General features: G+C 41.7%; 3 protein-coding genes and 1 long non-coding RNA gene across 9 annotated transcripts in view; 2 read left to right on the top strand and 2 right to left on the bottom strand.

Annotated features, from left to right (window-relative positions):
* The window catches only part of LOC121814099, an 8,860-nt gene extending 8,100 nt beyond the window's left edge, over positions 1-760 (bottom strand). The window contains exon 1 of one of the 4 annotated variants that reach the window (XR_006054071.1): positions 461-760. This is a non-coding gene — a long non-coding RNA (uncharacterized LOC121814099). The remainder of the gene's footprint in view (positions 1-460) is intronic. The other 3 variants (XR_006054070.1, XR_006054068.1, XR_006054069.1) reach the window with 3 other exon arrangements.
* Positions 1-4,889, top strand: part of LOC102295826 (5'-3' exonuclease PLD4) — a 17,097-nt gene extending 12,208 nt beyond the window's left edge. Inside the window, exons 1-9 of one of the 3 annotated variants that reach the window (XM_005916939.2) lie at positions 1,074-1,209; positions 2,127-2,310; positions 2,403-2,523; positions 2,613-2,740; positions 2,834-3,034; positions 3,197-3,336; positions 3,431-3,599; positions 3,690-3,786; positions 3,876-4,889. In XM_005916939.2, the coding sequence (XP_005917001.1) occupies positions 1,130-1,209; positions 2,127-2,310; positions 2,403-2,523; positions 2,613-2,740; positions 2,834-3,034; positions 3,197-3,336; positions 3,431-3,599; positions 3,690-3,786; positions 3,876-4,078 (1,323 nt within the window). In that variant the 5' untranslated portion in view covers positions 1,074-1,129 and the 3' untranslated portion in view covers positions 4,079-4,889. Of the gene's footprint in view, positions 1-1,073; positions 1,210-2,126; positions 2,311-2,402; positions 2,524-2,612; positions 2,741-2,833; positions 3,035-3,196; positions 3,337-3,430; positions 3,600-3,689; positions 3,787-3,875 lie in introns of those variants that run through there. The other 2 variants (XM_005916937.3, XM_005916938.3) reach the window with 2 other exon arrangements.
* A 1,421-nt stretch (positions 4,890-6,310) lies between these two features.
* On the top strand, positions 6,311-8,733 carry srp14 (signal recognition particle 14). Its single transcript, XM_005916943.3, has 5 exons — positions 6,311-6,484; positions 7,190-7,262; positions 7,370-7,482; positions 7,566-7,598; positions 7,722-8,733. Exons 1-5 carry the CDS (start codon positions 6,461-6,463, stop codon positions 7,809-7,811), a joined length of 333 nt encoding a protein of 110 aa, XP_005917005.1. The 5' UTR covers positions 6,311-6,460; the 3' UTR covers positions 7,812-8,733.
* Positions 8,293-11,897, bottom strand: part of xgb (x globin) — a 15,632-nt gene continuing 12,027 nt past the window's right edge. The window contains exons 3-5 of the mRNA XM_005916942.2: positions 10,340-10,460; positions 9,970-10,050; positions 8,293-8,996 (exon numbers count right to left, since the gene is read on the bottom strand). Coding sequence (XP_005917004.1) covers positions 8,877-8,996; positions 9,970-10,050; positions 10,340-10,460 — 322 coding nt within the window. The 3' untranslated portion in view covers positions 8,293-8,876. The remainder of the gene's footprint in view (positions 8,997-9,969; positions 10,051-10,339; positions 10,461-11,897) is intronic.

Genomic DNA, 11,897 nt, shown 5'->3' on the forward strand with positions numbered 1-11,897 from the left:
ATCTTTGACACCGTAGCAAACAAACGGAGCACTAACCACCCAGTATACTTAATTTTGGGGGCAAGTGGGGGTCACCTTCAGAGGTCTCTTTGAGACTTGATGCGCGAAGATATGCAAACTACGCAGCTAGCGGTTCTCTTCAGTGAAACAGACGAGTCCTCAACAATCACTGCACATGTATCCCAATTCTTGTTCGGGCTAACGTTCTCCTAACTTGATAGTGCAATAAAACAAATAAAATAAGTGTGCTATTCGGAGTTCGAATGAAATTTTAAACGCAGATGGGACAATATTCAGATGTGCAGTAACGTCGAATATGCAAATGAATGTTTCCAATGCTAGCAAAATGCTACAACCTACAGAACACATACTGCCCACATATTTACCGGAAAAATATACGCCATATATTATCACAAAGTACTAGTTAAATTATATTCTATTAAAAATAGGAAGAAATTACCTTAACTCCAACGGATGAATCGTGATTAATCCCTCTTTCCAGACACGTGGCCAAAGCACACTGTGGCGTAGGTGAAGAAGGTCAATGCGTATGCGCGAAGATTTTTTTCATTCTCTGCGCATGCTCAGAAAGGATGTGGAAAGGGCTCTTTGGATTTAATTAAATGTGTTCAATAAATTGGAAATATCAATATTATTTAACATTAAAACGGTATGAGAATTAATTAAATCAAATTTAAAAATATTAATTACACCCATAAGATTAACAATTTTAAGTATATTGAACATAAAACTAAGAATTAATTTTTAAAAAGCCCATGTTTCATCTTTGAAAGTGTCACTCAGGATGATTTTTAATAATTTTTGAAAATTGACATAATTGTATGTATTGGCTGTATTGATTGAATATAAGTTTCCTTTAATTTCTGAGGAATTTTACAGTAAATCTGGATGAAACTTGGCACACAGGTACAGTAGGTGTCCCAGAGGAGGGATGTGTTGAAAGTTGGACCTCAACTATTCAGGATGATTTTTAATAAATTTCTGAAATTTCCATAATTGTATTGACTGTATTGGGCTGTTCCATTGTAATTTGTGCGCGCGCGTGCACGTGGGATATAAAGCGAAAAGGCGCTACCGTAAAGACTGGTGTAAAAGCGCAAGGAAATTTATGCGGCGGATAGGAGGCGGCTGGCTTGACCGCGGCTCACAAATGACGGCTCACTTTACCGCGGTTTTATGCCCACAAAGGTAAAAGCTGCTTCACTGGAATATCACTGAAGCTGCCACAAAGAAAAGGAAGTTCTTTGTTACAATAAAGGCTGTGAAGCTATGTGACTAGCTAACCAGGTGAAGTCACTTATTCTCAGGGGATGTTGCCATCAAACGTCAGGTTTCTTTTAAGGTTTGTAGAAAGTTGGTAAAACGTTAAAAAAAATGCATAGAAGTACTTGATGTAATCATTTTTTGTGTGACTGTCTTTCACATTGTTTTTGATTAACTCCTTTGTTTTGCTTCATTGAGGTTTGCTGGCATTCATTTTTGCACACCTCTCTTAAAGCCCCCCATAGCATTTCAGTCAGGTTGAGGTCTGGACTTTGTGCCATTTCAGCATCTGGATTCTTTTGACTCGATACCACCAAGGTGCAGGTCTGCAAAACAAGCCCAAACCATCACCTGTCCTCCCCCGCGGTTGATAGTTGATATGAGGTGTTTGTGCTGCTGTGCTGTGTTTGGTTTTCGGCAAACATCTCCACTTTGCTCTAGTCTGTCCAAAGGAAATTGTTCCAAAACTCTTGTTGTCTGTTCAGATGCAACTTTGCAAACCTAAGCCATCGAGATATTTTTGGAGAAAAGAGCCTTTCTCCTGGTAACCCTCAAAATCATTTTGCTAGTAGAAGCAAGTGTTTGTTTTAAGTTCATTTGCAGTAATATTTTGACTCTACAAAACATCAACTTTGACTGTTTTTAAGGATATAGAGGTTAAAGGGAAGCTGTAATACCCCTTAAAAGGGGTAAAAGCACCTCATAGATGTCAGTTAAAGCTTTGGATGAGTCTACAACTCCACATCTGTAGACTTAAAGATTAAAAGTTACTTTTTTCAATTTTTTCCACTTCAACTTCCAAAGAATTCCCTGAGCAGATGTCTTTTTTTTAAATCCTGCAGCATGGCCCTTGTGGAGAGCATTCCCGAACATATGAAATACAAAGGCAACGTAACATTTGGGATCCCTCTTGAACAAGTCTGGAACAATCTCATCTCAGTGGCAACAAACGAAGTGGATGTGGTCTCTTTCTACTGGACGTTAACTGGGGAAGACATCAGTGTCAACTCTTCCTCTGATATGCCCGTGAGTTACCAGCTGCAGTGGAGAGTTGTGTTCCTCATTAAAACATCCCTACAAACTTTTTTCTTCTAATGTTTTCATTGTGTCCTTGGCAGGGAAGGAACATCCTGAAAGAGCTTGAAGAGCTTCCTTCGAGGAATGTGACTGTCCGAGTGATAACGAGTGTTCCCACCGTCAGAACAAACTCCACCGATTTACAGATCTTAAAACAAAAAGGTTTGCTTTCTCTTCAACAAAGTCTTGTAGGCCACCAACTCTTTGCACCAGCTTGACCTTGACCCTTGTCTTTTTCTTCCTGCCTGCAGGAGTTCATGTGAGAAAGGTGGACTTTGGCCGCCTTGCAAACGGCGTTCTTCACAGCAAGTTCTGGATTGTCGATAGGAAACACGTGTTTATTGGAAGCGCCAACATGGACTGGAGGGCTTTAACACAGGTGAACGCTCACATTAGACAATCAAAGGTACTTTGCTATTTTGAACCTTTAGAAACGCTGCTAAACAATTTAAAGAGTTACTTTTAACTGCAGGTGAAGGAACTAGGAGTTGTGATCTACAACTGCTCCAGTCTTGCGAAGGACCTTCGTAAAATCTTCCAGTCCTATTGGGTGATGGGTCAACCCAACAGCTCCTTGCCACAGCCTTGGCCTGCAAACTATAACACAGACATCAACAAACAACACCCCCTGCTGGTGAAAGAGAATAACATCTCCACCCGGCTGTATGTGGCAGTAAGTTCATTAGGTTTCAGTTCCTTTTTAAAGGATACTGTTAGGTTTTCTTTATCATTAATAGAGAAAGGGTTGTAGTCTGCAGCTATGTCTACAAAAACATACTTAAAACCTGTGGTTATGAATCAAGTGCTCCTGTTGATTTCTTGTGTTTCACTCCAGGCTTCTCCTCCATCCTTCTGTCCTCCATCGAGGACTCAGGACCTGGATGCTATTCTCTCCATCATCTATGGGGCTCAACACTATGTTGATGTAGCTGTCATGGAGTACTTCCCCACCACGCGCTTTGACAGGCCTCGGAGGTTAACTTAACCCTTTACAGAAAATACTCCACATTAATGATCCACATCGTTTTCCTCTGTTTTCCTCACTCTGAAATCCTCGGCTTTCACTCAGCAGATACTGGCCGGTCATCGAGGATGCCATCAAGACGGCCGCGTTCGAGAGGAAAGTGCAAATCAGGATGCTGATCAGCTGCGGGCGGGATTCTGATCCAGACATGTTGCCTTTTCTTCAGTCTCTAGCCTCACTCGACTCTCCTCAGCAGCATATCAGCATCCAGATAGTAAGACGCAACATGGGATACATGAAACTCCTGAAGATGATTGCCACTATTTTAAAAAAAAATTGTGTTTACGCTCCTTTCTTTTTTCAGAAACTCTACATCGTCCCAGTGGCAAACCAGTCCGATATTCCATTTTCCAGAGTCAACCACAACAAATACATGGTGACTGATAAAGTAGCTTATATCGGTGAGAAACACAGTTATTCTACAAATGTGTTGTTGCTCTAAGTCAGTTGATGGAATCTCTGACCAGGTTTATGCTCTGCTGCTACCCAGGTACCTCTAACTGGTCAGGAGACTACTTTCTTACCACCGCTGGAGTGGGCCTGGTGGTGTCCCAGCATGCATCTCAACCTGAAATGAAGAATACGACCCTGTACAGTCAGCTCAAGGCAGTATTTAACAGAGACTGGTATTCAGAGTTTGCTGTGCTCCTCGATGACCTGGGACACCACCCAGACTGTTCACTATCGAGATGACTGAAGCTCTTTTATGAATCTTAAGTGCATTTCATGACATTCAAATCCCAGTTGGGACACAGTATTCTGCTGTTTTTACGACCTTTTTGTCAGGAACGATATTTTTTAATACAACTGTCACATATGTTAATTAACCTACTAAATGTGTCATGCTACAGTTCTGACTGAACATGTTTTAGTACATGTGCAGTCAGACTTACAATGTTCTTTCAGGCGCAGTGTGATCATTCACTGCTGAGCTGATTGTTTTAAAGCATGATTACTGAATATCAACCATTGAGTGCATTTTAATGTCATGGTTAAATATGTAAACATGCATGAGACTTTTGTGTACCTGTGGCTGCAGTATCTAAGTAACACTGACCAGCACAGCACTACAAGGCCATGCTTACACCTGCTGGTCTGATCAGATAAGCGCAGGTTTGATGGGGAAAGTCATCAAAGAAAGGCTGAGAAATCCACCAACTTTTGCCAGCACAGGAATATTGGTTGAATGCGCCAGCACAATCCTGGAGTTACAGACAAGGGCAGTGGAAGCTGCAGCTGTGCAATAAGAACCTCATCTTTGTTTCTGATATGTTGCATGGATGTCCTCTGTTTGTTTGTGTCTGCAATTGTTCAGTTTGTTGGTAGATTTTTGTACTTTTGTTTGTGTTGGTCTTTGTATATGTTTCCACCCAAGTGTTGGAGATGCTGTCAGATGGGGTGAGATCTCACACTATACAGCAGCTTCCTGTGGAGTACTGCTTGGACTGCTGATCTGTTTTGCATAAAGAACAGTGTAATAAAGATATGGTGGGAAGAAAAAGAATCTGATCTTTAGACTTTTTTTATAGTGTCAGTTCACAACAGTCGCTTTGAGATGCTTTAACTTCATGATGTAAGGTAAGGACACCATAGATTAGAGAGAAAACTCAAACAATCAGACGATGCACCATGAAGAGCTTTTGGGAAAAGTGGGGAGGAGGAACTCCCCTTTAACAAGAAGACACCTTTGTCAGTTAGCTAGGTTCAGGAAGACACCGTCATCTACAGTGACCTGTTGGGGATTCAAGGGAAAGAGAAGAGAAGAAAGAGAGCATAGATAGACAAACAAAAAACAAAGTATGGTGGGGAGAATGCCAAGGCTATCTTGGGGAGGTCCCCAGTTGCCTGAGTCTATAACGACATAATTGAGGGACACCTGATCCAACTCTAACTGTAAAAGTCATTAAAAGTTGGTGTTAAGCCTAATCATAAAAAAGAGAGTGTTCCTGTCTCCTGAATCCAAACTAAGGTTTCCCAACAGCACAACATCCTGACAGCTGAAAGCTCTTCTTTGCAATTTGCTTTTGGAAACCCGAGAAAAACACAAGTAAGCCTGGAGTCTGAGAAGGCAGTGGTCTATTGGGATCTTATGCGACTGTGAGGTCTTAAAATATGATAGAGCCTGATCATTGAGAAATATGTAAAGTAAGATTGGTGTTTTGGGTCAAGTGAGCTTTTTCTCTCTTCTTCTTTCAGTGACCTCTGTACAACAAACATAGTCATTTGTTTTGCAGGCTAGCTATAGTTGAGAGAACAATGTCACACACTACCTCTGCATCTGTATCGGGCGATCGTGGCTCAAGAGTTGGGAGTTCGCCTTGTAATCGGAAGGTTGCCGGTTCGAGCCCCGGCTTGGACAGTCTCGGTCGTTGTGTCCTTGGGCAAGACACTTCACCCGTTGCCTACTGGTGGTGGTCAGAGGGCCCGGTGGCGCCAGTGTCCGGCAGCCTCGCCTCTGTCAGTGCGCCCCAGGGTGGCTGTGGCTACAATGTAGCTGCCATCACCAGTGTGTGAATGTGTGTGTGAATGGGTGGATGACTGGATATGTAAAGTGCTTTGGGGTCCTTAGGGACTAGAAAAGTGCTATACAAATACAGCCCATTTATCAGCTGACGGCGGAATTTATGGATATTAATGTACAAATGTTTCCTTTAAAACAGGGGTGCCCAATCCCAGTCCTCGAGAGCTACCGTCCTGCAGCTTTTAGATGCATCCCTACTCCAACACAGCTGAATCAAATGGTTTGATTACCTCTTCAGCATGCCATCGTGTTTGGCAAAGGCCTGATAACAAGCCATTCATTTGATTCAGCTGTGTTGGAGTAGGTGCATTAAAAGCTGCAGGATAGTAGCTCTCGAGGACTGGGATTGGGCAGCCCTGCTTTAAAACTTACAAAACAAGTGTGTCATTGCTTGTTTTTGCCCTCCCGAACAGTAGGCGGCAGTGTGAGGTAAAGCTATCGCGCACAGGTCATGAGGTCGCAGGGCGGGGCTTCGGCTTGTGCAGTAGGCTACGTGTGCTTCACAGCAGTTAGCTTGCGGTTAGTGAGTTAACACCACAACTGAAGTCAGAGACATGGTGCTGCTGGAAAATGATTCGGTAAGAGCAAATATACCTCGTTAATAACTCGGCCTGTTGTTCACTATGCGATAGAAGTAGACATTGTATTCTTTAGCTGTCGTAAAGCTAGCTTGCTAATAGCCACAATGTTAGACACGCCAGTAGGCAGATTGAGATTAGCAGTTAGCTCTGAAGCTAAGACTGGTCTTAGACTTTAAAGTTGTACTTTCTGGCATAATTTGATTGTTCAGGTCAAAACGGAGCTAACCGAAATCCGTAGGTTCTCAGCCAGGTGTTGTTAACATTATCTCCAGCTGCCACTTGTTAAATTGGATTACACTTAGCTAAACTGTTGCAGTTTTGTGGAGCAGTGCAGTAGCATTAAATGCTTGAAATTGTCCTCTCGTCTCCTTTTATGTATTAGCGTAAGATTAGCAATAGTGAAAATAAGTAATAAAAATCTTATTGTTACGATTAGGATTAACGGTTTCATAAAATATTACTAGTAAGGCAGTCTGTATAATCTATCGAGGCCAATTCTCTAATCGGTACTTTTAAATAAAATAATCTGGATCCACACCGAATTTAAACTAATTCTTCCTCCACCAATGCTTCACCTTCTCACCAAGTTTCATGAAATTCGGCGGTGTAGTTTTTACATAATCTTGCTGACCATGCTTAAACTACTTTGCATGACTGTTAGCTTGATTTCACATCTTTTTTCTTTCTCCTCCTGTTGTCCAGTTTCTCACAGAGCTGACACGGCTCTTCCAGAAATGCAGAACATCAGGCAGTGTTGTCATCACATTAAAGAAGTGTAAGTGGGTTTTTCTAAAAGCGACAACCAAGCTGTGAATTTCCATGTTTCAAAATGTATTTATTTATATTTATGCAGTTTTTAATAAGAGTCTTTCATTCTTCCAGATGATGGGAGAACCAAACCGGTGCCCAGAAAGGGCCACGCGGAGTCTTTTGAACCTGCAGACAACAAATGTCTCCTCAGAGCGACTGACGGCAAGAAGAAAATTAGCACAGTGGTGAGTTGCTTTAAGATTTAAATTTTGAGATGCTTTGCCGTCCCCACAGCTGGTTAATCCTGATTTTTCACTTATAATTTCAGGTCAGCACCAAAGAAGTTATCAAATTTCAGATGGTAGGTTGAGCAAGTTTTCATCTAAAATCTTTTTTGATCTCCATATAAGACTGAAACTACCATATTTTTCTTAAAGTTTTGCCTCTTTGATAAATCCACCATTTGTGCTTCTTTCATTTTCAGGCGTACTCTAACCTCCTCAGAGCTCATATGGATGGACTTAAGAAGAAAGACAAGAAAAGCAAAAGCAAGAAAACCAAAGCCACCCAATGAGCAAGAGACTCTAAGACAACCTTGGGTACCTAAACTGGTTCGCACTATCTGAGGGGAGTGGGAGAGGGCTCCATGTGATCTGCAGCCCCCAATCTGCTTTCCTCCCATTCATTCGAGGCCTCAGATTCACTGACTGCTTTGATATTATGCCATTGTTTGCATGATAACATCTCATCCCTGACTGCCCAGTGCCATTTGGAACAGAAAACTGAGGATTTCTCATTCATCATCTCCACCATTTCTGCTTCGGGACCAGATTCTCAAAAGTTCTGCTGCCTCTGGAGCCCGATGATTAACAGCCCTTCACTCTATTTAATTGTTAGAGCATATTTATGTTATGTTGCCAGCTAAAAATAAAAGTTGTGCTAGCTCATTCTAATTCAGCTGGTTTTAGATGTTTCATTTTTTCTTTTTTCATGAAATTGGATTTAAATGTCAGTTTGAGTTTTCACGTAGAACCAAATGTCCTGTTTTGTTTTTCTGGTGGGGTCAAATGTCATGTACTGTATTTTATTTTTTATTTTTATTATGTCTTTAGAGGCACAACTAATATTCTAGTCACTGTTTTTACATACCGATACCAAGCTGTTAAACTGGCTGTCTTAAATACTTTAACACCAATATGTATATTACAGCTTCAGCTAATGTCTGAATGATGTCATGATTTGGTTCAATAGTGCAGAAAATGTTGAAAGCTGCAGATTTACTGAAAGCATGTTTGAGTTATAAATACAGAGAGGAGTATTGGCTGTAATTCAGATGCCTTTTTTTGTTTATCACAATCACAAAGCATGTTTGACTGCAGCCAGAAAATGTTTCCACCCATTTGTGTTTGTCCCACCGTGATACCAGAGTCCTGCTCTCATACAAGAGGACAGCAACAGAATTTAAATTCAAAAATAAAGTGCTTTCTAAACAGTCACAGCTCGTTTTTGTCTGTTGAAATACTAAAGGACCAAACGTGAGCAAGACGGAAAACATTACGGTTAATATGCTATTTACAAACTGCATTTTTGTGCTGTACTGGTGATAACAGTCTGTGTGGCGTTTAAAAGAAGTGCTGTCTCATAGCGCTGTGTTTCTCTTGTCCGGTCTTTCCTTCGGGGATAGCGCGAGCTGGCGCTGCCGGGCGCTCTCTTCCTGGTATCCCTGGTTCATGAGGCTGGTCACAAACTGGAACATGGTCTGGATCAGAAACAATAAGCATTACACACATGCTGACCCTTGAAGTGTGAAGCTTTTGTCATCAGGTTTTAGCAGTTCCCTCCTCTTCTGTGTGTAATTTAATACACACTTTCACAAACTTACTGCACTATGAGATAAAGGTCTTTGAGAATCACCTTGTTGGTGAAAACATTTCATGTCTTTAAACTGGTGTTATCTTTGGCATTTTTAAAAAAGTTTTGCTTTGCCAATTCAGAATAAGACATGGGAACAAATCGTTTGTTTTATTTGACAGGCTTCTAGTAACAAAGGGCCTAAAGATACGATTTAAAATGAGTTCATTGCTAAATTACCTGTTATGTGTGGACATAACACTCCCCAAATCCCTCAATTTATGCTTCTTTTTTGTGCTTGAATGATTCATAGGTTAGTATTAAGTGGCTTAAGAAACACACACACAGAATACAAAACATTCCTCTGAAAATGTTAAGGTAGGACTTGACTGACGTTTTGCAAATGTATTAGCAGATTATGAACTTTAAACTTTGCTGACGTGTGACAAACCAGCATTAGCCACTAGAGAGCAGGAGAGGGTCAAAATGGAAAAGGATGCACAGTTTTTATGTGGATATTATACTTTAGATCTAAGCATTTGGATTTTTCTTTACAGCTGTTAAAACGTTTCTCTCTGGGCAGCGTCAGCAATCTTTCATTTAGAAAAAAAAACGTCTTAGAGTGATAAAACTCGTCGTGACAGAAACACTTTCCACTTGCTCAGCACCCTCTTGCATGGTTCAGTGAGATGTAGATTTTACCATCACTCAAACTTGTGTTGCATTAGTCTCCATCTTGACATGTAACGCGGAGCATTAAGGAAGGGAGTCGAGCAGGAACCAGCGTTGCTGCTGTGATGGTCGCAGCCATCACATCTATTCCACGAGGTTATTTAACCAGAACGGGAGGTGGAGAGACTCACAGGTCACAGGCTCCTTACCTTCCACGCCTCCTCCAGCTCGGCCGTCCACCTCTCCTTCAAGATGGGCTGCACGGCGCAGATGAATTCTGCTCCGACATACTGGGAAAAAATAAATAAATAAATAAAAATAATAATGTGAGATGCTAATGTGCTCGTGGATTGTTATGTGCTATTTGCAAGAGCGGGTGGGTAAAGCATTTTTGCAGATTGGGGATGTGCGTCAGCTAATTCGGCTGCTGTGACTTTAGGGGTCTCGTTATATAATGGCTAATAAAGCGCTACACCATCAGCACAAATTAAAAAATATGTGTACGCCTCTCCAAACAAAGCAGCATCACACACAAACAGACAGCAGCTCAAAGCTGTTGGGGACCATCGGGGGCCTTACGCTGTAGTACTTAGGCGGGGCGTTGTAATGATAATGGCTTTTCCCCAGCTCCAGAGCCAGAGCCTCCAGTCTGTCCAGCTGGTCCAGTCTAGCCACACTTTTTTCAATAAAAGACATCACCCTGCAACAGATTGAAAAACACACTCAGCTTTATCGATCCACCATTCAGTCGTGAATTAGCAGGGAGCAACTATCAGGTGATGCGCATCCACTGTAGATGACACTCGTCTGTGCTGAAAGGCTGCAGACTCTCATGCCAATGAGAATATATAAGATCGATGTGCATCTATCAGTTCCTCTGAGCTGAAAGCCAACCAGCTCCTCTCATAATACTTTATCCCTCCCCGAAGACAAATATCTCTCTACATAAAAGAACACAGCATCAGTTTTCTTTGTTTGTTTGTGTGTGTGTGTCTGTCTGTTTGCTGTAAAATATGTGTTTGATAGCCTCAAAGATGGAACAAAGGATGAGAGCTGATTTAGCTCCCTCCTAGTTCTGTCTCGCAGCCAAACCTGGACATTGGTGCCGATCCCCAACAAGTGCACCTGAAGAGCCATTTGGCTGTAGCGGTGAATTTATGAGCTGCTGGTTCAGGCTGGAATTCCGCCTGCGCCGTGGCTGCAGCAGCCCCACGCTACCCTCTGCACCTTCGGGTCCTCAGGCAGTAATTGGGTGTTTTGGCCTCATGTGTAGAAAAACACAGAGAGGCACGATGCACGCTGGGAAACAGCGACAAGTGCCAGTGATGGATGTTATGAGCTCCTTCTGCTTTGGACTGGAAAGCACCGAGTGACACTCTGATTATATGATAACCTGTGGTTTATTGTTATGGTGTGTGATATGCACAACATGGTTTAATCATCTGTTCTTGTTATTCTAGAACATAAGTCTTGTGATGAAGTTCTTTTGTGGTCTAAAAACGATCGTTGCCACATGAATGTACCTCATGTGGGTGATGTGTTTCTTTCACTTCAAGAAATATGGACATTTATTTGAGTTTGTCCCCCCCCACACACACACACACCGCCCTAAATACCCATTAGAGCACAGGGTGCTTGGACCCTAGTGGATATTTCCCCTAGGGGCTGTCTGGAAGATTTTTGGGGAGCTTTTTTTTTAATATGTGAAAAACAGAAATAATTTGCTTTTAGGCGGTAAGCACAATCAAGTTATGAAATAGGCCCATTTGTTGCTACACATGGATTGAACAATATTAAGAGGATGCACGCGTCACTGATGTTTTATCATTTGATTTATGAAAAGTCATGCGGTTGTTTTTTTGGAATCGGAAACCTTTACCGCATGAATGAATCATTTCCTATTCAGTCGATTTCTATTTTTTTTCCACTTGGTGTGTTTTATATAACATAAGTGTCATCTATTGTGGGATTTCCCACATACCGTTACCAGTCTGCTGTATCCCACTGTTATATTTGAAAATGCTCACCTAGAACACAAGTTCAGCTACATTACCTAAAGTGTTATTTCTGCAGACTGTATTTTCAAGAGTGCTTTCAAATTTATGTGAAGTGCTTCATAAAAGATCTCCATGCTGTA

The sequence above is a fragment of the Haplochromis burtoni genome, unplaced genomic scaffold (genome assembly GCF_018398535.1).
Source record: "Haplochromis burtoni strain Fernald_Lab_line unplaced genomic scaffold, NCSU_Asbu1 Contig_16, whole genome shotgun sequence".
In the NCBI taxonomy this organism is placed as follows: Eukaryota; Metazoa; Chordata; class Actinopteri; order Cichliformes; family Cichlidae; genus Haplochromis; species Haplochromis burtoni.